The sequence below is a fragment of the Peromyscus eremicus genome, chromosome 7, assembly GCF_949786415.1.
Source record: "Peromyscus eremicus chromosome 7, PerEre_H2_v1, whole genome shotgun sequence".
NCBI lineage: Eukaryota > Metazoa > Chordata > Mammalia > Rodentia > Cricetidae > Peromyscus > Peromyscus eremicus.
In genome coordinates, this window is record NC_081422.1 from 31,042,527 (window position 1) to 31,068,563 (window position 26,037).

Consider the following 26,037-nt stretch of genomic DNA (forward strand, 5'->3'; position numbering starts at 1 on the left):
GCCCAGGCTGGCCTCGAACTCACAGAGATCCGCCTGGCTCTGCCTCCCGAGGGCTGGGATTAAAGGCGTGCGCCACCACCGCCCGGCTGAGTCTTGTTTCTTGAAATGTATGGGTTTTCTATTTGTCCCTGCAATTTTCATAGTGGGATAAAGTTGGCCACTGATATGATCCATGTAGGGGTCTGAGAGTACTTAACCTTGTCTTGATTTCAAATAGCTGAGGGAAGATGTTGGAACCTCTGTAGCCCAGCCTCATAGCTTAATCTCTAGCAATAGTGTGGAAATTATTATTATTATTTTTAATTAGCACAGGACAGTTTTCTAGTGTGAATTCTGGGCAATATCCTTGTGAGTCTTTTAAAGTCCTTAACATCAGTACAGACAAAAAAAGTTGGCTTTTGACACTCATTTATTTCATGCAGTCCTTTATCTTTCTTTCACATCTAATTGTTTTATTTCCCTTGATTACCAGGGGATTTTAATTTATGTAATTGAAACCAGGCTAAAGAAGCAGGGGGGGAAAAAAAACTGGCTGTAAAGAAAGGAATGTGAAGAATTGAACTTATGGAAAATCTGGAATGCGTGGTTTTCCTTAGTAAGTTTGAGCCATCTGCCTTTCGAATGGCGATGGCTTCCAGTAATGGAAACCGGCTTTGTGAGGGCACCCCTATTTACAGAACAAATCTGGATGCCCCTGGAGTAGAGTTTGTCATAACTGAGAAGAGTAAATGTTTTTGTAGAGCTGTGACCCATGCACAGCTCCAGGACACACACTGGAGGGTTGATTTCCTGGAGGCAGGCAGCTGGCTTCCTTGGGTGGCGGGGATAATAAAGGGTCTGCTCAGTCCACGGTGAACTGTCTAAACTGAAAGGAATCAGTACCAAGCCGGTGCGTCTAGGCTCAGTGGGATACTATGTTTTATAATGCCCTAGGTTCATCCCAGAAACGGTTTGATTGCAGGGAAAGTGAGTTTTGATGAAGACCCCTCTGAATGGGGAAGAATTTATCTTGACGGAATGGGAGTAATTATGCTTTGCAGTTCTCTTTGGTGTTTTGGGGCGGTTTGTTTCCCTTACAGTTCTCTGGAGGCAGTGACTGCGGAAACTGTGTGCCCTGACTTAGCTGCCAGCCCCCAACCGCTCACCTCTGCCCCAGCGCCTTTTTCAGATGAAAGACTCTTATTGCTGGCTGTGGTGGTGCACACCTGTAATCCTAGTAGTTGGGAGGCTGAGGCAGGAGGATCACAAGTTCAAGGCTAGCTTGAACTGTATAATGTTGTATAATGAGACCTGTCAAAGCAAACTTGGCTGGGCATGTTGGTGCATGCTTTTAGTCCCAGGACTCGAGAGGCAGAGGCAGGATGATCTCTGCATTTGAGGCTAGCCTGGTCTACAAAGCAGTTCCAGGACAGAGCTACACAGAAACCTTGTCTCAAAAAACAAACAAACAAATAAACAAAGCCACCCCCCCCCAAAAAAAAAAAAAACCCAAAAGATCCCTGCTATTTCTGCTGTCACTGGGCCTGGGATCCGCTGCCACAAAAAGGCCATTCTATATGATTCTAGGTTTGAAGTTTCCTTTAAATTGTTTTGTACTCATTTGTTTACTTTTTCATTTCAGCCCTTGGTGATTTTGATTCATCAACAATGCATGTTATTACTGCAGAAGAGAAAAACACGGGTTTCATTGGCTGTAGGGTACCAGAGAGCAACCCCAAAGCTGAGGTGCGCTATAAGATCCGGGGAAAGTGGCTGAACTACTCCACAGGTGAGTGTTGTTTGGGACGTGCTCTCAGAGGGCGGTGGAGTGGTTTCATTAGACAACTGACCCCACGGGCTCGCTCCTCAACCACTTAGGGCATATTTAAACACCACTTCTTAGAGCAGGTGGTCTACATGGGCGTGTGTAAGTAAGATGACCTGTCACTTTCTTCCCCTTCCTTTGGCAGACCGTATCACACCTGGAGTGTGCCGTATATATTTTTGTTTGTTAGGCACCCTTCATCTGCCACCTCATACTTCCGATTGGAATGTTAGGTGCATTAATGCAGGGACTTTGCTTCTTGCATCGCCATGTCGGGTGTGCCAGGCTGTGTGTGCCAGGCCGTGTGTCCCAGGCCGTGTGTGCCAGGCCATGTGTGCCAGGCTGTGTGTACCAGGCCGTGTGTGCCATGTGTGCCATGTCCTGTGTGCCATGCCGTGTGTGCCATACCATGTGTGCCAGGCCATGACTGGTGAAGAATAGCTACTCAGTGTGTATTTATTGAGAAACATGGTGAGCAGCCAGTGACTGAACACCGCAGTGGCTACAGGTCAAGATGTGTCCAGAAGGATCTGTGCTCATTTCATCTTGGTCCGAATGATGTTCTTGTGTTTCACTCTGACCATCTGCTGAAGGTTTTGCTGTATGAGCACTGTTGGGCTGGGCTTTCCTTTCTCTTGTGTAATAAAGCTTCTTTGCTGCTGGTCTTATGTGTAAATCTCAACAGTCTCTGCTAGTTCCGGTTGGGTGGTGGGGTCTGCACAGCCTGGAACTCTGTAGCTGAGGATGACCTTGGCGTTCTGGCCCTCCTTCCTCTGCCTCCCTCATGCTGGGATTATAAACATGTGCCACTATGCCTGATTTTATGTGGTGGATGCTGGGGTTGAGCCCAGGGCTTTGTGCTAGGCAAGGATTCTACCAACTGAGCTGCATCTCCAGCCCCTGATTACATCCCTCTACCTTCCCCAGGAAACTACGTAATCCTTCCTTCAGGAAATCTTCAGATTCTGAATGTGTCCTCGAAGGATAAGGGATCATACAAATGTGCTGCTTATAACCCTGTCACCAGTGAACTGAAAGTTGAACCCACTGGCCGGAAGCTCCTTGTGAGTCGTAAGTATTTGGCAGGATGACAGCGGCTAGGGAAGGAAGGGTCCTCGAAAGTATGGCTCATGAAGCCTTGGTAAAGGAGAGGTCAGCATGCTTTTCATTCCTGTCTTTATTTTAACATTATTATTATTATTATTATTATTATTATTATTATTATTATTATTGTGTTTGCCTGCATGTACATCTGTGCACCATGTGCACACTGGCGTCCTTAGAGGCCAGAAGAGGGTATCTGGAAAAAGGTTTACAGATGGTTGTAAGCCTTAATGTGAGTGCTAGGAATAGAACCTGAGACCCCTGGGAAGGCAGCCAGAGCCCTTAACCACTGAGGCACCTCCCCGTGCATCAGTGTGTTATAGAGTAGTACTGTACTTGTTTTTATTTTACTTTTTAAAGATTTATTTATTTTATGTATATGAGAGTTTTGCCTGCATATATGTATATGTACCATGTGTGCCTAGTGCCCGAGGAGTGTATCAGATCCCCTGGCACTGGATTTATGGAGGGTTGTGGGCTGCCATGTGTGTGTTTTAACTGAACCTGGGTCTTCTGCAAAAGTAACAAGTGCTCTTAGCTGCTGAGCCATCCCTCTAGCCCCCATGAACATATTTTTAAAATGTATCAATTTTACAATAGTGATAAGCAAATTGGTGGTTAGCTGTGGAGTATGTGATCAAGTGATAATATGCTTTCTATCAGATATGATAAAAATCATGACTGATTTTGGTTTATGACTGATAAGCTGAGGCAGAACATAGTAAAGGTGTGGCTTTAGGCTCGAAATTCTACATTTCCAAAATGCCAATTCAGAAAAATCTCAAAAAAATATCACAAAATATTTGTCTTTTGACTCTCAGACAAAAATGGTGTTGCTATGCATAGGGCCTTGCCACATGAGGCAGAAATGGAAGCAGGTCCCCAGGGTGTTCCCAGATCAGCTAAGGGAGAGGGTGGGTTTCTAATAGTCCTTTCTAATACTGTTTCGTGTTCCCTTCCTTTTCCAGGCCCTTCCTCAGATGGCTTCCACATTCTTCACCCTGCTCTCTCTCAGGCGTTAGCTGTCCTTCCTCACAGCCCTGTTACCTTGGAGTGTGTGGTGAGTGGGGTCCCGGCCTCACAAGTGTATTGGCTGAAGGACGGGCAGGATGCTCTGTCAGGAAGCAACTGGAGAAGGCTCTACTCTCATCTGGCCACATCTAGCATTGACCCAGCGGACTCCGGAAACTACTCCTGTGTGGTGGGCAACAAGTCTGGAGATGTAAAACATGTCACTTACATGGTTAATGTTTTGGGTAAGGTCTTACTTATTCAATATAGAGATTTCATTTCAAATCAGGTCATTTTCCTGGACTAATTGTTTGAAGGATATTTGTGAGCTAAAAATGAGACACAGAATATCGAGAAATAACCACACCGGTAGCCAGAACAGGGTTCATTTCTGTAAAGAGATGAAGAATGGGATGCATCTCTGGGTGGCATAGAACATTCGATATAATGTGTTCTCGGGGCCTTATGTCAAGTGGAGAGAGCTTGTGTATATGTGCGTGCACTCATGTGTGCCTGTATGCACGTGTGAGTGTGTGGTCTTTCAGCAGTAACTAAGATGGGACTGACTAGAGATATCGCCTCACAAAGACATTGAGCTGTTCACTTTTTGCCTTTTTGTTGTGTTTGGCTGACACAATCCACCTACATTTCTGTAGAGAGTCTTCATTTCAGTCAGGAGCTGATATCGTTATCCTGTAGCACTGGAAAAATGTTTTCCTTCGTCAAAACAGATTTTTGTGAAAACTAGAAAGAGTAGGAAATGGTCTCATTAAATAAGACTTTTGTAAATTTTTATACATTTGATTTATACTCATAGCCTGATATAGGTTAGTGATGCTGCGATTAATGTAAGTGAATGGCAAGTGAGCTCTAAAAATCACTGGTGGGCCCGGGTGTACAGTTCAGTGTTAAGAATAACCTGCCGGGTGGTGGTGGCGCATGCCTTTAGTCCCAGCACTTGGGAGGCAGAGCCAGGCGAATCTCTGTGAGTTCGAGGCCATCCTGGGCTACAAGAGTGAGTTCCAGGAAAGGTGCAAAGCTACACAGAGAAACCCTGTCTCAAAAAACCAAAAAAAAAAAAAGTAACCTAAGATATGCATGGCTCTGGGTTTGATTACTAGCACCAGAGCCTACCAAACAAAAAAATTCCCCCAACCCCAAACCCAGTGATACTCAGAACTGGATTAATATGTATAACCACTTATTTTTGGCAAATACTGAAAGTGTTGGTAAATGAAGTACTTTCAAGAGTAAGAAGCCACTTCTTAAGCCAGGCATGCTGGCACACACCTTTAATCTAGCTGTGGAGCCAGTGACAGGCAGATCTTTGTGAAACCAGCCTAGTCTCCATAGCAAGGACAGAGAGGGGCACTGTCTCAAAACAAAGCTTCGTGGAAACTAGAGTGTTTGCCTGTCACACACACAGCCTCAAAGTTGACTGTAAACAGAACTGGTTTATTTATGGATTTAGGCAGGGTGGGTTCAGTCCTTGCTTAGTGTTTCTCTCTCTCTCTCTCTTTGAAAAGATTTATTTATTTATTATGTATACAGCATGTATGACTGCAGGCCAGAAGAGGGCATCAGATCTCATTACAGATGGTTGTGAGCCACCATGTGGTTGCTGGGAATTGAACTCAGGACCTCTGGGAGAGCAGCCAGTGCTCTTAACCTCTGAGCCATATCTCCAGCCCCCAGTGTTTTCTCTTTATGTGGATATGCACCTCTACCCTCCTCTGAATGAACTTGAAAGCCTTGGCTTGTGGACCTTGGACAAGGTCATGGCCGAGCAGCTAATAGGATGTCACACACATCCTGGATAATGTGGGCTACAAAATGGTTGTGTTTGGTGAGGTCCCTGAGGCACAAGCTACGGTTCAGCTTGCTGATGTTCTTCATCACCTTCTGGCTCTTTTTGAGGCCCACAGCCAGAGGCTAACCCAGAGCCATGGCTACTGTTCTTCAGTGGTGGCCACAACAGGCCCCTAAACAGAATTTAAAACAAATAGAATATTTGATGCATATAAGATTCTCATTTTGAATAAAACCTTTTTGTCTCCTGTTTAGTGTACAATAATCCAGAGAAACTATTACTTAATGTTGAATATTAAGAGAAGAACAGGGTAGAAATGTGTACATGTATGTGTGTGTGTGTGTGTGTGTGTGTGTGTGTGTGTGTGTGTGTGTATTCATAGGTGTTGGGGTATAAAATGGGTGGGTCAATATAAAAAGAAAAGACTCTAACTTAGTAGCTGCACTAAGTTTATTTATTTCTGCTTGTGAAGGTTAAATATATTTCTCAGTGTTTCTTGATGACCACACAGATGGAAGAATGGATGTAAGAAAGAACACGGAGAGATTCACTACTCAGTGCTAGAGACAGGTTCTCCCTGGCTTGTGAGATAGTTAAATGTGCCTGCTTTATTTTCAGAGCATGCTTCAATTTCTAAAGGGCTACAAGATCAGAAAGTGTCTGTGGGGGCCACCGTACATTTTACCTGTGATGTTCACGGGAACCCAGCCCCCAACCGCACCTGGTTTCATAATGCACAGCCTATTCACCCCTCCTCACGGCATCTAATGGAAGGAAATGGACTGAAGATCACTGGGGTTACCATGGAAGACGCTGGGCTCTATCAGTGTGTAGCAGACAATGGGATTGGATTTATGCAATCTACTGGAAGACTTCAAATTGAACAAGGTGTGCTTTTAGGTTATATAATCACAAGAAATTTTACTTCATAGGTAGGCTTTTTCAGTAATTAGAAATGAAGTCATGTTTATTGAAAGAAAATAATCCTATCACCATATAAGAACTGTGTTTCCCATGATCTTTGTAGTGACAGACTGGCATTGCTCTGATGAAGCCACCTTATTTAATCAAGCTCATTTAAAAAATTGTTTTGGGACAGAGAGATAGCTTAGTGGTTAACAGCACTGGCTGATCTTCCAGAGGACCCAGACTCAATTCTCAGTTACAAATGGTTATGAGCTGTGATAACCATTCCAGGCTCAGGGGATCCAATGCCCTTTTCTGGGCTGTGTGGGCCTCAGGCACACAAGTGGTACACAGACAAACATGTAGACATAATACCCAAAAACATTTAAAAAAAAACATTATTTCTGCCTGGCGGTGGTGGTGCATGCCTTTAATCCCAGCACTAGGGAGGCAGAGGCAGGTGAGTTCAAGGCCAGCCTGGTCTACAGAGTGAGTTTCAGGACAGCCAGGGTTACACAGAGAAACCCTGTCTCAACAAAACAAAACAAAAAAGTTGTTTCTAGGATGGAAATTTAGCTCAAATGGAATAGCATGTGTGATTTCCTGGGTTTTCATAGGCCCTAAGTAACAAACTGTTGCAAAACATTCCTTTTCAGTAGTTGCTACATAGTTTATAAAGGTATATGTTAAAACCCACAGTCTCTCTTGCCCTCCCCATCCATACCAGCATCTGTCAGCCAAGTCTTGTCTTTTGAACCAACTGGTTTTATTAGTTTCTTGAATAACCTTCCATGTGCATATGCAAGCAGTTATAAACCATAGGTGTGTGCATGTGTATACATGTATTTTTATTCCTTTTTAAAAACAAATAGTGACAGAATTCTTTCCTTTAAATTTTTTTACATAACCTGTAGTTTGAATTTATTCTCATATGGTACACCAAAGCACATTTTTATTCTTTAAGAAAAATGGCTGCTTACTATTGCATTTTTATAGTTGCAATAATTTGACTAGAATCTGATGATAGCTGTTTGAGATGTGATGAATGTCTCAAAATAATTGAATAACTGCATATGTGTATCTCTAAAAGAAATTCCTAGAAGTGAACTTGCAGAAAAAAGCTATATATATATTAGAAATTTTAATAGATATTATCAAATTTATCCTCATAATTATGAATTCATATGTCATGAGCATTTAGATTTCTTATTTCCTCACATTCTCACCAAGACAGAGTAGTAAGGTCAAGTATGTGTGTGTGTGTGTGTGTGTGTGTGTGTGTGTGTGTGTACATGTGTGTGTGCACACGTGGGCTCATGGAGTCCAGAGATTGAAATTGGGTGTCTTCCTGAATTCTTTTATGTTTTGAACCTGAAACTCATTGACTGGGCTAAGCTGGCTGCCCAGTGACCGTTGGATCTCCCTCCGTGCCCATTTCCTTCACCGGACTTGAAGATACTAAATACATACTTCCATACCCAGCTTTTATGTGGGCTGGGAACCCAAAGTCATGCTTGTGTGGCAAGCACTTTACCAACTAGGCCACCTCCCCAACCCATATATATAAAAATATATAATTTTTAGTTTGTACTTCTTTTGTTCTGGGTGAAGTTAGGTATCTTTTCATATGCATGTGAGACATTTAGGTTTACTTCTTTATATGTTGGCCATCTTTTGTCTATTTAAAAATTTATGTTTGGGGTATTTTCCTTATTGATTTATAAGAGGGAAATTGTTTATGATGTGAGTTATAAACATTTCAGTGTCAGAGCATCAGTGTGAAACAGAACACCTCATTGACCTTGGCATGACAAATTTAAAAGTTAATAATAAAAAACACACATTTTAAAGAAAATTGTCATACATTTGGAAACATTAAGTTATACTTTGAAATCATAGTGGAAGTTTAAAATACTTTGAGCTGAATGGCCATAAAAATGCCAAAGATTAATGTCTTAGGGTTATGATTGTTGCACTGAAACACAGTGTCTTAGTTAGGGTTATAATTATTGCATTAAAACACAATGACCAAAAGCTAGTTGGGGAGAAAAGGGTTTATTTCACTCACAGTTCCATATCACAATTCATCAAAAGCAGTGATGGCAAGAACTCAAGCAGGGCAGGATCCTGGACATAGGAGCTGATGCAGAGGCCATGAAGGGATGCTGCTTACTGGCTTGCTCCCTATGGCTTGCTCAGGCCACCCTCTTATAGAACCCAGGGCCACTAGCCCAGGGATGGCACCATCCCCAATGAGCTGGGCCCTCCCCACCAATTACTAATTAAGAAAATCCCTTACAGCTGGGTATTTTGGAGGCATTTTCTCAATTGAGGTTCCCTCCTTTCAGCTAACTCCAGCTTGTGTCAAGTTGACATAAGACTAGCCAGCACAATCCATCATGTCCTGTGGGAAGATGGCCAACATGGCATTTCAGACTTTTATAGCCTCGTGTGCTTACCAAAGAAAACCAGTAAGGTTGAAAATTATAGAGTAAATCAGAGAAACATTAGAGTAGGTTCAAAGAAAGCAGAAGATGAGAGAAACAAAGCCCAGAGCAGAAAGCACTTAAGAAAGGTAAAGCACAAGATTAATAAGCATAGAAATGGGTCCTTTGTAAAGTCTAATAAAGTGAACCAATCATTTGCAAAATTGATTAAGTAAAAAAGTAGATATAAGTGGACAGTTGTAAGGGGGGAGGAGGAAGTTGTAAATCTCACTATAGAGATTAAAAGTAATAAAGTAGTTGATAAGACAGTAAGTTAAAAATATAAACAGAGCTGTGTGTTAACCTCCTTCCTACCACTGTGACAGAATATTTGAGATGATCAATTTAAAGAGAAAGCGGCTTTATTTTAGCTCATAGCTGCAGACATGGTCCCTTGGGCCTGTTGCTTTGGGCTTACAGCAGACAGCACAGTGAGTGCATCATGGCTAGAGTAAGTGTTAGACCTGCTTACCTCATGGCTGGGAAGCAGAGAGACAGAAAGGTGCCCAGCCTTCCCTCAAAGGACACACCCTAGCAACCTAACTTCTTTTCAACTAGGCCCCATCTTGTTCAGATTTCATTGTCACTCAGGAGCATGGCAGGCTGGTGACTAAGCTTTCAACTCATGGGCTTTTGTGAAGGAACTCCAAATTCAAACTATAAGATGGGTAAATTCTAAGGGAAAGTAGAACTTAGCAAGGCTCTGACTTAAAGTAAATAAAAGCCTGAGTAGTTCTCTAGCTATGACAGAAATTGAATTAGGAGTTAAATTTTTCCCACAAAGAAAACAACAGACCAGATGGTTTTGTAGAGTCTACCAAATTTGCAAGTAATAGACCTTTCCAGATATTACACAACTCTCCCAGAGAAAAGGGGAAATGGAAAGTCTCCAGTCAGTATATTCTTGAGTCCCAAATCACAGAAAGATGGGATAAGAAAGTGAGCTAAAAGCAGGTCTTATTTGTGAACATAGGTATAAGAATCATAAACAAAACATCAGCCAGCCAGGAATGTACAAAAAACATCTGTCTTGGTGAGGCAGCTATCTCAGAAGTCTACCATAAAATGTATTGTTCACCCTGTTTACTGTATAAAGGAGAAAAACTGTGATTATTTCATGTGCTCACTTCGGCAGCACATATACTAAAATTGGAATGATACAGAGAAGATTAGCATGGTATGATTATTTCATAAGGAGCAGGAAAAACTAGACAAAACTGTGCTAGACAGTCAGAAAAAGGGAACTAGAACTTGATAAAAGGCATCTAACAAGGACTTAGATGAAACATCTCTTACTAGGAAAATGGCAAAGGTACTCTCCTTAAAACTCACTCTAGGTATCCATGTATGAGAGAATCCAGCCAGTACAGAAAGATACAAAAGAAATTAGAAGGAAATAATCCAAATAGTTATTAATTTATAACCAATATTGCCATTGTATGGTATCCAAAGTGCTTGCTAGCTCTTATTATTGTTTTCTTATTAAAATACTAATATTTAGCAAAAAGCGAGGTATAGACCTAAATGAGCACAACTCATTTGCCTTTCTGTATACCAACAACAAACAGAAAATACTATTTAAAAATCACTTTTTATATTAGTAACAAAGTTACATACAATGACATTCTAGGTCATGGGTAGCAAAATTTGGATTTATGCAGTTATCTGGTCTTCAAACTTTTTTATGCTATTGCAGTTGAAATCTTATCAGAATATTTTGAAGACTTTAGCTAGGCTTTAATGGCAGCTACCTATAACACTAGTACATGGAAGGTAGAGGCAGGGGGATCAGGAGTTCAAGGTCATCCTTGACTGCATAAGGAATTTGAGTCCAGCCTGGATTACATTAGAGCGTGTGTGTGTGTGTGTGTGTGTGTGTGTGTGTGTGTGTGTGTGTGTGTAAGCGCGCGCCCTTGAGAAAATGATTATAAAATATATAATCAGAGGCCCAGGAGTAACTAAAGTACTCTAAAAGCATGAAGCACTGGCTCTGAGCATAAAAAGCTAATTCAATACTTTCAAAAGCATTGGCTCACTACAGGAAAAAAATAGACTCCTGGATATGACAGAGTATGACAAAAATATATTTACATGGAAGGACATGACTGAACTGGTACTGTACACCCCACGGGGAGGATATTTGTTTCAAGTTTTGACTTGAGATAATTAATTATCAAAATGAAAAAAAAGAAAGCAAAAATTGAATCTCTAATTCACATGGTACATAAAGATAAATTCACAAGGGAAAGTTTTTGAGGAATATGTTGGAGTGTATTTGTATGATCTATGAGTCAAATGTTTTAGCAAGTCATGTAAAGCATTTATGAATGGCACATAAACCTGCCAGGAGATGTTCAGCTTCTTCAGTCCTCAGGGACATGCATGTTACGGCTAGTTAGAGCGTTTGTACTCATTCACTTGGCAAAAATTCAGAAATCTGTGAAGACTGAGTGTCTTTAGTTTTATCAGACATGATAAATAGGTCTAGAGAAAAAGAAACATGCTGAAAATAATGTCTTCTGTGTTGATCAATATATTTTATTGTGGCCTCACTTAAAAATCCCTTCAGGAAATACCAGAACTAGAAGGGAAGACTTGGTACCATTTTGATTTGGAAATAAAAATGGTGGTTCATGTGGATGAAGTTAAAATCGGTTTTCTCTAATCAGATTTCACCAGAACTGTCCGCTTTCTTGAAGGAATAGTATCTATTCTTATACTTCTTTACGTTTTTCACGTTAGGGTCTTAGGTTCTGGCTTCACTTACTTAGTCTGTATTTACTGCACTCAAGTAGGCACAGGATACCTACTGAAATCTTAGTAGATTTGTTTATGTATACTCCTTTCAGGAGGAACAGAGAACCTGTGTAGGGAATTTGAGGAACCTACAATTATGAAAAATTACACTTTTTAAAAATTATACACTGCAAGCCGGGTGTGATGGCTTATTCCTTTAATCCCAGCATTCAGAAGGTAGAGACAGGTAGATCCTTAAGTTTGAGGCCAGCCTTGTCTACAGAGCAAGTTCCAGGACAGCCAGGGCTATGCAGAGAAATCTGTCTCAAAACTGCCCCCCTCCACCCCCCCCCCCCCAAGAAAAAAATCACACACAACATCCTGCATGGCTTGGTACTGGAAAGCTGACGGGGTGATGAGGGAATGAAGGAAGGGCAGACAGACAGACAGAAAAGCTAGCATTGGATGGGCTGTGTTCGCTCTGATAGAGGACCCCTAAAATGCAATAACCTAGAAACTCAGTGCTTTTATTTCTATAGCACAGGAGGAGGGCTTAGCTAGTCTCAGTAGGGGGATTTGTAGGGAGCAGTCTCAGGTTGCAGTCACCCAGGACAAAGCTGCAGTTGTTTGTTTTTTAAACACACTGTCAACCAGAGGAAGGCTTTGCCAGTTCCCTGAGACTGACCCTCATCTGGGAAGGCTTTGACAGTGCCTATGGGTTTGAGGCATTGAGGTTCTTGTCACTCAGGATTCCATCCTACCCTTACACATTTACTTGGGGCTTCCTCTGAGCCCCACAATTAAGTTGCTGTGTGTGTGTGTGTGTGTGTGTGTGTGTGTGTGTGTGTGTGTGTGTGTGTTTGTGTGTGGGGGGGTATATGTGTGTGGAGGTCAGAGGACAACTTGGGTAAAAGTTAGTTCTCTTCCAACCATGGGTTCCAGGGATCGAACTCAGGTTGTCAGGCTTGGTGGCAAGCGCCCTCTGCTGGCTCTGAAACATTCTACTTTTCGTTGTCAATTTTACATGGTGAAAGTTGAGAAGGGAGTTAATCAGAGGGGGATATCTCTGCAGCATCATTTCTGCAATCGGATGAAATGACTTTGCAGGGCAGATGTTCTCATGTTCCTAGTTTTGACTCTGTGAATTGTGTTTCTAATAGACAGTAGACTGAAGCCTGTGATAGTCACAGCACCAGCAAATGCAGAGGTGATGGATGGAGACTTTGTGACCTTGTCTTGCAATGCCACCGGAGTGCCTGTCCCAGTCATTCATTGGTATGGCCGCCATGGATTGATAACCAGCCATCCATCTCAGGTCCTTAGGTCCAAATCCCGAAAGTCCCACCTGCTCCGACATGGGGACCTGGACCTGGAGCCTGTCTACTTCATCATGTCCCGAGCTGGCTCCAGCTCTCTGTCTATCCAGGCAGTTACTCAGGAGCATGCTGGGAAATATACCTGTGAAGCCACAAACAAACATGGTACCACACAGTCAGAAGCTTTCCTCACAGTGGGTGAGTTGCTTTCAGCATTTTCCTCAGTAGAACACTACCCTTTTATAGTAGGGGAAGAGATGATTTGAAATGTTATCTTAATGAATGTATATTTTCCCTGTGGCAATGAAATATAGGTTGTGTTTGGGGGTATTTTGCTGTACAGGAACCAGGTGGGCCTCGGTCTCTGTTTCTTATTTAAGCCTTACTTGGGAATGAGCTCAAAATACAATCTGTCTTTGTGATTAATGGCTTTGAGGTTTGAAGGTACTGAAGAGGTTATTTCACATAGTTTTCAGAGAAGACCTGAGAAGCAAGACTCAAAGTCTGAAGGGTTGGCTTGTGTGTAGATTTGGGGTCCTATCGAATGCCCAGACGTGGCTATGAGGGTTATTTTCCTAGTGGAATGTATAATAGTGTTTATATGCTATTGATTTGTCATGATGATGACTTACCATATGATTTTTGAAGTACTCAAATTCTGACCTTACACCAGTGGGCATGTAGAGCAGTGCTCCCCAGTGTTAAGTCGGTAGATGGCTGAGTTGGTTTGTTAAGGGGTCAAGTCAGCTGAGTGGATTGTTGCTGTGTTCTTCTGAGACTCAGGATATCCAATACTGCTCTAGTAGGGGACACAGAGGTTCCTGTCCTAGGCACACTCCCTTTTTAGGGTTTCATGTGATCTTTTTCTGCCTGGATCCTCGGATGTCTTTTCTGGTCATAGAGCCCATGGGATTGAGGTCACGTTTATCTTGGAGTTCACGCTCTTCTCTGCAGATAGCAGCTGTGGGGCTCCAAAGTCCCCGCTTTAATTAGTTCCCAGTCCAGGTTTTGATGGGTGTTCTGGCCTGGCCTGTCCTCCATAGATGTCCTGAAAGCAGAGGAGGAACTTAGGGTGGTCTTGGCAGAAAAGTGCTGGTGCTAGAGTTTGGGTGTAAACATCGCTGTTTTCACATGTAAACAAGGAGTCTCTAGGTCTGGGTGAACCTGGTGGCCAGAAGAGAAGTGTGGAAAAGCTAGGACTGCACTCTCTCTCACATGTGCTGTTCCATGGATGTTAGAGATGGGACAGTGTGTGGCTATGACGTCTGTAGGCCAGCTGCTGAACTCTGCCTGCTTCCTGATATATGCCACTGATGTCCTCTTCATAGGATTCATATGCAAGTCTAAGAGGCCAGGAAAGCTGTTACAATGCTGTCTGGTAATGGGAATCATTCCATAAACATAGCATATTTGGTTATGATTATTGCTATCCAATTACTGGTAAATTACAGTTATTCATTGTGGTGATGTTTGTGGCAGGAAAAAGTAGTTATTGACTTTAATAATCTTAAGCATTTTCAAATTGAGGCAGTTGAATATTATACACACACATACACACACACATATATAATGAATGTGCATGTGCACATATGTATATGTATTTGTATACACATATTCCACTACACAAAATAAGAGTGGCACAGCTTAGAATTATTAGCTGTTAATAGGTCTACAGGAGCTGCCTGGATAGAACGTGGCAGGCATGATTAGTTTATGCAATATACAGCAGTATAACAGATATAGATGTTATGATTGTAGCTGCTGGAACTAGATATTTTGTCTTTTTCACTTTAAATGAGAAATCTGAAACACTTAAATTTCACAACCTAACTTGCTTAGATTAGATCTTTCACAGTCTCCTTAGTTCCAGATCCTGTCTCAGTAAATGCCATTTTAATGAGTAGTAACCCTGTCAGCTACATCCTACCCACCTGGACTTTTCCATGCTCCAGAGAATTATTAAGACCTGGCTGAGTTTATTAAAACTCAGACACTAAATATTAAAACACTTCTTTGCATAGAAACCTGAGCCTCATTAATCTCTAGCACTAACGGACAGTTAGTTACTTGTTTATTGTGGAGAGGGAAAGCTGGATCTGAAATCGAGGTGATACCTCCCTCTCTCCTCTTTCCAGAGACCTGAGCTTTTTGAGGTCTTGGATGTACAATATTACAGAGTGAGCTATATCTGTAGCTCTGATGGGGGCTGGCCTGGGTGTCCGGCAGTGTGGTGTGGGAGTGAGTGGTCATCAAGGGGACACCTTGGTCAGGTGTGGCTGGGTTCCACGTTTCATTAGTTCCTGTGCAGACTCACTGAATTCATTAACATGTCTATAATTTTTCCCAAGAATAAAGCAGTCTACCTTTAAGCTGAGGGAGGGGGTTCATGCTTGTAGTCAGTAGCTGGGAGACCGAGGCAGGAGTATTGCTACAAGTTCAAGGCTAGTCCAGACTGTGGAGTGAGAACCTGTCTTAAAGGACCCAACCAAAGCAAGTCTGTCCAAAAACAAAACAAAAAAGGGCATAAAGTTAGGGGACTGAGGTGGGGGTGCTAGGGAGAATTGGAGGGAGGTAATAGTGGACAGATCAAAATACGAAATATAAATGTGTGAAATTTACAAAGAAGAAACATTATTTTTAAAATACAGAAATAGAATTCTGCCCGCTTTATAGAGTTGTTTTGAAGATATACTGAGATAATAACCATGAGCACTTTCAAGTATCTAGACAGTCCTTAACTTTACGATGATTTCATTTAAAAATTTTCAGTTTAAAACAGTGGTATGAAAGTGATACACTTTCAGTAGAAACAACACTTTGAGTTTTGGTCTTTTCCTGGGCTCGCAGGAAGAGCTGTGGTACTCTGACCCTGGGCAGTAGCAGTGAGCTGTTCCTCCCAGTCAGCCATTCCAGATGAGGGGGACGTAAATACTGTAGTGTGCTGTTGCCAAGTGATGGTGTCTGACGGGTTGGGAATATAAATATACCTTTTCAAGTTAATATTTTAAATTTATGATGAGTTTATTGAGATAAAATGAAAAGCATCTGTATTGCTAATCTTCAAACAGTATCTAATATAACCCTTTAATTACCCAAAGTATATCCTTTGCAATGGTAGAGGTTAGTTAGTTCCCCCCATTTGAGAAGTTTTGGCAGGCGGCACTCCACCTGGAGTAACAGAAATGGAACTATGATGCTCTTGCCGTGGACAGGCTGCAGAATAGCGTTTTTCCTAAACTTCTGTGTGAAGTGAGGCATGTGGTATGGAAACCCTTTTGTGGCCAGATACCACTTCCCAGTGGTCAGCTGCCTGGAGGATCCAGGAAACTACTAATGAAACAAGAGTCCTTCCCCACCACCCAAGCCGCAGCTAATCTCCTCCAGTCAGAGCCCATTGCTCTGCACTAGCAGGCACCACATCCACCCTGAATGTCCACTCCGTTCTGACTCACTAGGTAAACATGCTTCTTCCAGGAGCAATATTTTCAAGTTGTCTCAGTGAACTTAATTAGCTTTCTTCTGCAGTGTTTCACACTAGCTTCTTATTTCCTTCGATGGGAGATGATTCGAGGACATTCTTTCTCTCTTATACTAACAGGGACCTGACCTTACACTGTTAGTCTGGGTCTTGTTGGTTCTTTGTTCATGTGTGGTTCTAAAATCACTCCCACCTTTTACCAGGAATCTGACTTCGTTGTAGGGGTAACTATTTCCTCTGCTCACTTCCTTCTCCAAGAAGTGAAAAATAGGGGCTCTTTGGTTGCCAGTATTAACAGCACTGGAGAGCAGCCAAGCTGTCGATCCTTGGGTCTTATTACCCTGACAGTCAGTCATTTGTCTTTGCAGCTCTCACTCACGCTTTCCCAGTTCTTCTCACAGGACCCTTCCACATTCTTCTACAGCTGTTGCTTAGACTTTCAGAACTCCAGCTCCTCACCTCTAAAGCAGGAGGAAGTACTCTTCTCGACCTGAGATATAAATGAGACGATTCATGTTAAATGCCTCACACAATTCTTGGCACAAAAATGTTATCAGTAGTTTTGGATATGTGCCCCTTTGTGTGTGTGTGTGTGTGTGTGTGTGTGTGTGTGTGTGTGTGTGTGTGTGTGAAAATGTATTCTTTGTTTACCTTCCTCTATATATTCTAAATGCTGTTGGTTGTAGGAGCTAAGCCTTAGACTGGCAATTTTTAAATGATATTTTTATTAATTCTTTGAGAATTTCCTACCACTTTTTTGGACATATTCACCCTCCCTTCTCCACCTGTTCCCATGGCGACCCTCCCTTCCTTCCCATCACTTCCCACCCAACTTGGAGATATTTTTCCCCTATGGAGCCCAGTTTGTGTTGCTCAGCTAGTTTTGGGGGTGGGGCCAACCCTGCTGTGTGGTTGGCCTACCAGAGGCGGCATAACAAAGAAAACAGAGGCTTCCTCTCCCAGCAGCTACCCTGGCAGTAGCTCCTCCGCTAGTGGTGGGATTTTGTGCCCACCTTACTTCCTCCATGCTGGGATTTTCACATTACATCCTCAGTCAAGAAGGAGAGAGAGAGAGAGAGAGAGAGAGAGAGAGAGAGAGAGAGAGAGAGAGAGAGAGAGAGAGAGAGAGAGAGAATATGCTGGTGCCCAGCTGGCATCCTCCTTTTTGCAGCCCAGGGTCCAGCCCATAGAACAGTACTACCCATTTTTGGGATGGGTCTTCCTACTTTAGTTAACTCAGCCTAGAAACTCCCTCATGAACATGCCCAGAGGTTTGCTTCTGTGGGCATTCTGGGTCTGAAGATTAACCCGCACAAGTGAGGTACCTATTAATGAGGACTGACTGCTCTAAAGATTAGTGACACAGCCCTTTGCTAAGTCCTATCCTGCCCTATCCTATCCTATCCTGTCCTATCCTATCCTATCCTATCCATCCTATCCTGTCCTGTCCTGTCCTGTCCTGTCCTGTCCTGTCCTGTCCTATCCTATCCTATCCTATCCTGTCCTGTCCTGTCCTGTCCTGTCCTATCCTATCCTATCCTATCCTGTCCTATCCTATCCTGTCCTGTCCTATCCTATCCTATCCTATCCTATCCTGTCCTGTCCTGTCCTGTCCTATCCTATCCTATCCTATCCTATCCCATCCTACCCTACCCTACCCTATCCATCCTGTCCTATCCTATCCTATCCTATCCTATCCTGTCCTGTCCTGTCCTGTCCTGTCCTGTCCTGTCCTGTCCTGTCCTATCCTATCCTATCCTATCCCATCCTATCCTATCCTATCCTACCCTACCCTACCCTACCCTATCCATCCTATCTTATCCTATCCTATCCTATCCATCCTATCCTATCCCATCCTACCCTACCCTACCCTATCCATCCTATCCTATCCTATCCTATCCTATCCTATCCTGTCCTGTCCTGTCCTGTCCTGTCCTATCCTATCCTATCCTATCCTATCCTATCCATCCTGTCCTGTCCTGTCCTGTCCTATCCTATCCTATCCTATCCTATCCTATCCTATCCTATCCTATTCTTTCATCCCATCCCATCCCATCCCATCCTACCCCACCCCACCCCACCCCACCCCACCCCATCCCATCCCATCCTATCCCATCCCAACCCACCCCACCCCACCCCACCCCATCCCATCCCATCCCATCCCATTCCGTTCTATTCTGTTAGTTAGCCAGATGCAGCTGGGATATTCTTGCTTTTGCCTTGCTTGGGGTCAGTAATTTGTAACTTGACTATAATAAGAGGACACAGCCAAGGTAGCTTCACTCTCCTGTGGGCGTTGGTGGAAGTAGACCCTCATCTCCATTTCTGTCTGTGAAATCTCCACACGAGGCTAGCTGACGGGTGTCTGTGGGGCAGCCAGACCCTGAGGGCCAAAGTAAAAGCAGAACCAGGACTCTCTAAAGCTTAAGCTGAGATTCAGGGCAGAGGGCACTGCGTAAACGGGAGTTCTGGGAAGTAACTTTGGAAACTAGCTTCCCAGAGGGTGGGAGAACAATGCTGACTATTAAAAACAAACAAACAAAACCTACCACATTTACTTATTGTTCATGTGGGGATGGGTGTGCATGCCATGGTGCACATGTCGAGGTCAGAGGGTGACTTGTAAGAGTTGGCTCTCATCTGCTCTGTGGGTTCTAGAGATGGAACCCAGGTTGTCAGGCTCTTGCCATTGTCGACTGAGCCATCCCACTGTCCCCGTGTTCTTCTTCTGTCACTTTGCTCACGGTAGAATGCACTATCTATTGTGTTGGACTCACCAAGTCTTTTTAAATTCAGTTAGTAAATTGTGACTGCAAAAACTGAGTATTAATACAGAGCTAAGTAAAAATAAAAGTACTTTCACTAGTCAACTATTACGTCATGCTACTGTTTTTTTCCAAACAGTCCCTCTGCTTTCCAGTGAGTAGACAGATTGACAATAGAAGTTAGATGTCACTGTGAATGAAACAGTGAAATGTTACTTGTTTTCATGTCTGGGATTCAAGTTGTGCTCATAATGTCAGCCTGGGCACTGGTATGAACTGGGTAGAAGATGCTGGAAAAGTGAACTTCTTCAAGGTATCTCCTCTTCTTCTCCCCCTCTATGCAGTTCCTTTCGAGACAAATACAAAAGCAGAGTCAGTCACACCTTCTGAAGCTACTCAGAATGATGAACGGGACCCAAGAGATGGTTCTGAGTCTAGCTTGCTGAATTTATTCCCAATGAAGGTGCATTCCAGTGGAGTGGAATTGCCAGCAGAAAAAAATGCCTCCGTCCCCGATGCTCCTAACATCCTGAGCCCCCCACAGACCCACATGCCAGATACATACAACCTGGTGTGGAGGGCAGGGAGGGATGGCGGACTGCCCATCAATGCCTATTTCGTGAAGTACCGAAAGGTAAAGCCTTCCCATTCATTTTTCTTTTCTCATTCCTTAGCCCTGTGTGTGTGTGTGTGTGTGTGTGTGTGTGTGTGTGTGTGTGTGTGTGTGTGTATAACATTTGCTTATTATGTTTCGCATTTGTGGGAGGGTAGAAAGGTGAGTGTTCTAGAATAGGTTTGTCAGAGGTATCTCCATCAATCATGCTAGATTGACAGATCTTAGGAAACCGTATGAATGAAGTATTTTTTCCCCCAAATAGAAGTGTGAATCCAAAGTAACCATAACATTTCCCCTCTCTCATTCCCTCCCTCCCACCCTGTGCTGGGGGTGGAACTCAAGGCTTCAAGCTAGGCTAGAGGTTACCACTGAGCTCTACCTCTAGCCACATCACTTACTGTGTTCTAATGAAACCTCTTGTTTTAATCCACTGGGCATCAAACACTGTAAACTACTTTGAAAACCTTAGTTCTCTCCTATGCTAAGAAGGTAGAATACTCATCAAATAAAGAGTACCTCTGGCATTGTCTGTGACCATCACATTGTAGGCTGGCCTCTTAGTGGTACTAGAGCCTTAAATGGTTTGGTTATTTATTTTCTTTTCTTTTTTTTTTTTTTTTTAAAGATTTATTTATTTATTTTGTATACAGCATGTATGACTACAGGTCAGAAGGGGGCACCAGATCTCATTACAGATGGTTGTGAGCCACCATGTGGGTGCTGGGAATTGAACTCAGGACCTCTGGAAGAGCAGTCAGTGCTCTTAACCTCTGAGCCATCTCTCCAGCCCCTGGTTATTTATTTTCATTGTACTTGGGCCTCTATCTGTTGATTCTTTGGGTGATATTTTTCCTCTGCAGGTTTGTATTAAATCAAAACTTAAAAACTCCTCAAATTTAATGAGAGTAATACATTCCATAAGACAAATGTATCTCTTGCTTACAATAATACATCCCTTCTGCAAACTCCTCTAGAATTAAATGAATACTAGATTTTTGTGATTGGGAAGAAAGGTTTCCTGTCCTCCATCTCTCATTATTCTGGGATTTTCTTGAGCAGCTGGATGATGGTACTGGTGCCGTGGGCAGCTGGCACACGGTTCGTGTCCCAGGAAGTGAAAATGAGCTGCACCTAACTGAGCTGGAGCCGTCAAGTCTGTATGAAGTGTTGATGGTGGCTAGAAGTGCAGCCGGTGAAGGGCAGCCTGCCATGCTTACCTTCCGGACCAGCAAAGGTGAGTGCCATCTTCTGTCAGAGTGAACTGGTTACTTAACGTCAATTTACCAGTATAAATCCACTGGACAGTAGAAATCCTAAGATATAAAATCCATTACACATGCATACTGTAGCACCTTTTGGAGACTACACTTAAGGGGTTGTATTATTTATTCCATTGTAATAATACATACGTACTTTTGCAAGTTCATGATCAGCAGCATTAAGATGGGCAAAGCAGGTGTGTCAGAGGTAGTCAGGTTGAGATCCAGCCCAGTGGAGCGTACACTCTGATGAGGAAGGTAAAGTGCACACTCGGATAACAGTTCCAGACAAAATCCAACTTGATTCTGGGACTTAAGAAATGCTGTCCATGCATTGGCAGTACAGAAAATAGACAATGCTAGTCCTTATGGAGTCCATGTTCTAGATGGGAGGAGCATACGCCCAAGTTCTAAGCACCTTAGGGGGTGGTGTTAACAAAGAAGTAACTTCAGGGATGGACTCTGAGTTGGAGTTACTGTAAGTAGGTGGCTAGGGATATGGTCAGGATTAGCAGTGAGATGTTTAAAGAAGGGGAGGTAAAAAGCCTTACACATCAGCAGAAAGAAAGTGCTTGGTGTGCACGCTAGAAACACCAAAGGGGCTTCTGTGATGGAGCAAGGAGGGAAGATGTCTGTGTGTGTGTGTGTGTGTGTGTGACAGTGTGGCTGGGTCACACATCACTCCGTGGAACTTGACAAGGCTTTGCTGGTGGCACCCAGTGAGCCAGGAGGAACTGAATGTTTGGGCTGGAGTTATGAAGTCAAGTGTAATGCAGGAGGGTAGGACAGAGAAAGAGACAATGTGAGCAGTATCATGATAGAATTCCAGAAGGATCTTCTTGATGAACAGCTTGTGAGGGGAGTCCAGGTGGAAGACACTATGCTAGAGTGGTCTAAATACAGGGACATACTTCAGAGGTGGAGGGGGATCCCTGAAGAAGCAGGTTCTACCCCAGTGCTGTAGCTGGAATTTTCTTTGGGCCTCCAACCAGCTCCCAAATAAAGACATGGAGACTTAGTATTAATTATGAACGCTCAACCTTCACTTAGGCTTGTTCCACTAGCTCTTTTCATTTAATTTATCCTGTTTCTATTAATCTATGTTTTGCCTCGGGACTGTTTACCTTTTTTTCATTCTGTATGTCCTACTTTCCTGCTTCTTCTGTGTCTGTCTGGCTAGCCTCTGGTGTCTCCCTATCATCTCCTTTTCTTTCTTTCTAAACCTAAATTCCTCCTCCTACTTATTCTCCCTGCCCTGAAGTTCCACCCATACCTCTTGCCTTGTTATTGGCCATTCAGTTTTTTATTAGACCAGGTACCTTTTATTAGAATCAGGTCCCTTAGGCAGGCCAGGCAAAATAGCAACACATCTTTACATAGTTAAACAAATATTCCACAACACAGTACTGTAAGAGAAATGGCCTCAGAGGATTGGGAAGGACTCACCCGGTGCCTTTGGGAAAAGACTTCCATTGACTCACTGTGGGGCAGAAATGAGTACTTCACATTTTAAATGAATGTTCAGTTAGTTTTCACCACTCGGTCCTAGTTATTTATAGTCTGACCTATAACTGCTGAATAGCTGTTTCTGTTTAAAAACTAAAAAAAACAACAAAACCAAATTTCACTTTTGCTTGTTGAAACATTAAAAGTTAGCATGGCATTTTTCTGTGGGAAAACAACTTGATGAAGCTCCTTAATTGTGAATATTATTTTGGAATGAATACCTGCAACAAAAAGAAAAATCAGAACCTTCGCTCAAGTCCTCATTGGCTTTCCTGCTCATGTTGTTGTGTTAGTCAAGGTTTTCTAGAGGTACAGAACCAATACAAGTACGTAGACATAGATGTACATGTACACATATAGACAAACTCATACATATACACTTATAGATACACGTGGACAGACAGACATACACATACATATATATACACATATGGGTACACATGGACAGACATAGACAGACATACACATACATAGACATAAACATGCATATACATATACACATAGACAGACATAGGCTGAGATATACATAGACATAGACGGACATAGAGACAGAGAGGGACATAGACAGACATAGACATGACTTTTTAAACTGGCTCGTATTAAGTGTACCAACAGTGTCTCACAGCTGAGAGGCTAAGAACCTTGGAAGGTGCTTGGTCTTTGAGGCCTGAAGCTTCAGCAGTTGGAGCAGTCCCACAGTGGCTGTCTCTCTCTGGAGAGCCAACAACCTGCTACTTGCTTAGTCCGGGAGGCTTGGTGCCTCAGTGGTCCCAGTCTGGTGCTGCAGACCTGGAAGTTTCCTGGAGAGCTGTTTGCCCTCAGTCAGCCATGGAGACGGGAAACCCTGGATGAGCAACAGCAGCAGCTGGGGGAACCAATCAGCAGCAAAGGGAAGCCAAGTGAGCAAGTCTGGTCTGCTGCCAGAGGCCTGGGGCGGGTCTTCCACAGCAGTTAAGGCAGGCAGGACAGTTCTTCACCCAAGGCTCCCCTCTTAGGTGGTTCTAACTTGTGGCAAGCAACTTTGTCCTAGTTCTTACATCAGCTAAGCTTGGGGGGTGTGTGTGAAATTGCGTTTAGACACAGACATATATATATCTAATAGCTAGTCATGGTTCATAGTCATTTTTTGTTTTGTTTTTATTTCACATATATAAGCTTATTGCTTTTTAAAAAATACTTTACAGAAAAAATGGCATCGTCAAAAAACACCCAGGCATCCTTTCCACCTGTGGGCATCCCTAAGCGTCCTGTTATTTCAGAGACTTCCAACAGCAATTTTGGAGTTGTGCTTACGGATTCCTCTAGGCATAGTGGAGGTAAAGAATCTTCATCTTGTTTGTTTATAAATGTCAGTGTCCTGTTTCACTGGGGGAGAGGACAGAATGGGACATTTGTTATTTAGGTTATGTTCTCCCTGAAGAGCTACTGTGTGTGTGTGTGTGTGTGTGTGTGTGTGTGTGTGTGTGTGTGTGTGTTGTACATGTGTGCATGTGTTTAGGCCTGAGGTTGAACCTTACAGGACTTCCACTTCAGAGCTACTTTTCAGTTACCTTTTGCACAGTACTTACGTGACTACCAGCTTTATGAGAGTAAAAGCGAATACTTTACTAGTTCCTTAACCCAACATGTAGAAGTTATTGACTGCCAGCACAGCAGAGATAAAATAACCCTTGCTCTCAAGGATCTAAAGCACAGTGGGTGATACAGACATCTGAACACACACACACACCAGGGAACTGACTGCTGAAAACAGAAGAGGCAGCTAAGCCCATAGCAAGCAGTAGGATGGATAGTGTACACAGGCATGCCAGGAACAGCCAGCTTGTCCGTTCTGCTCATGCTTATACTCCTGGTGACGTGGACCCTCAGGAGAGAGGGTCCACGTCAACTCACCCTGATACAAAGGAGGGCACATAGCGCTTCACACAGTTGCTCGGCATCTTGAGCTAAGCCTCAGAAGACAAGAATGATGCCTCCAGATGAAGGAGCAGGAAAGGCAAAGATACCTTATGCAGATGGACAGATGACATGTTACATTCAATTGTTTAGTGTGACTTATTTATTGTTGTTGGAGATGATGATAGTGTAAGGAAGCAGGTAGGTGCCCATGTCTTATATGACACACTTAGAAGTGTGGTCTCAGCCAGTGAGTAGGGACACATTGCCTGATAGCCCAACTTTGACCCCTGGGACCCACCTGGTGAAAGAAGAGAAATGGAATTTGCAGATTGTTCTCTGACCTCCACACGTGTGCTGTGTCATATGCCTCTCTACTCATGATAAATAAATACATACATAAATAAATGAATAAATAAAATAAAATAAGACATTTTAAAAATATAATCTTTTCCTAGGAGCTATCAAGAGTCCTAGTACTTAACTTGGAAAGGGAGATTCCAGGATCATGAAGATGGTCTCCCCAGGATGAGATTCCTTTATTATACTTTGGATGTATTGGCCCCTATGATTTCCCAAAATTCTAGAAACTTGACTATATAATTGGTGGTAGTGGGGGACTGCATTCATGCTACCCCTTCAAAAAAGCCCTAAAGGATTTTAAAGAGGAAGAAATGCGAAATACACACCTAGAGAAATATGAAGAGGGAGGGCAGAGCTGAGGCTAGGGTGACCGGATCTACAGTGAACGACAGGGAGGAAGCTCAGGTGTGGGCACACGGGACCATTTAAAAGATGGATGGATGAGAAAAGATTGGAGGTGAAGATTGTGAGTTTGGAATTCTCCAAACCGAAATACACATAGGAAATGATTTGTTTGCTGTTTACAACTGCTTCTTGAGGAGGGGAGCCTGTCTGCTTCCCAGATGAGGTAACTGATGTGCTGAGGTCTCAGTGGGCTAGACAGTGGTGGAGCTGCTGTGGGAATCCACGTCTTCCCAGTGCAGCTACCGTGTGAAAAAGACCGAGTGTGCTCTTCTCTGTAGACATGTTCTCCTCAGTGACCTTCTTTCTTCTTTGACCTGTGGCATTTGGTGAGTTTGAACCTTGCACAGTCATACTGAGAAAGTCGCTTGATTTTCAGTAAAGACCCGCATTAACATTTCTGCTCATTCTGTTTCTTTCCATTGCTTTCTAGTGGAAAGGAATACAGTAAGTATCACCTGCAGTTGTCTGCTAATGCCTTCTTCTGTTTATTCCATAAGCCATTTCTTTTGTTTTATTTTTTTATTTTTTTATTTTTTGGTTTTTTCAAGACAGGGTTTCTCTGTGTAGCTTTGCGCC

General features: G+C 43.0%; 1 protein-coding gene, 1 non-coding gene and 1 pseudogene across 2 annotated transcripts in view; all 3 read left to right on the forward strand.

Annotated features, from left to right (window-relative positions):
- Cdon (cell adhesion associated, oncogene regulated) overlaps positions 1-26,037 on the forward strand; it is a 92,807-nt gene that overhangs the window by 32,412 nt on the left and 34,358 nt on the right. The window contains exons 4-11 of the mRNA XM_059267605.1: positions 1,622-1,768; positions 2,732-2,875; positions 3,877-4,164; positions 6,348-6,617; positions 13,018-13,371; positions 19,761-20,050; positions 21,092-21,266; positions 23,982-24,113. Of these exons, the coding sequence (XP_059123588.1) occupies positions 1,622-1,768; positions 2,732-2,875; positions 3,877-4,164; positions 6,348-6,617; positions 13,018-13,371; positions 19,761-20,050; positions 21,092-21,266; positions 23,982-24,113 (1,800 nt within the window). The remainder of the gene's footprint in view (positions 1-1,621; positions 1,769-2,731; positions 2,876-3,876; positions 4,165-6,347; positions 6,618-13,017; positions 13,372-19,760; positions 20,051-21,091; positions 21,267-23,981; positions 24,114-26,037) is intronic.
- On the forward strand, positions 10,241-10,299 carry LOC131915728 (U6 spliceosomal RNA; annotated as a pseudogene).
- LOC131915782 (U1 spliceosomal RNA) lies at positions 25,170-25,334 on the forward strand. Its single transcript, XR_009380432.1, has one exon. It is a non-coding gene; the product is annotated as a U1 spliceosomal RNA (small nuclear RNA).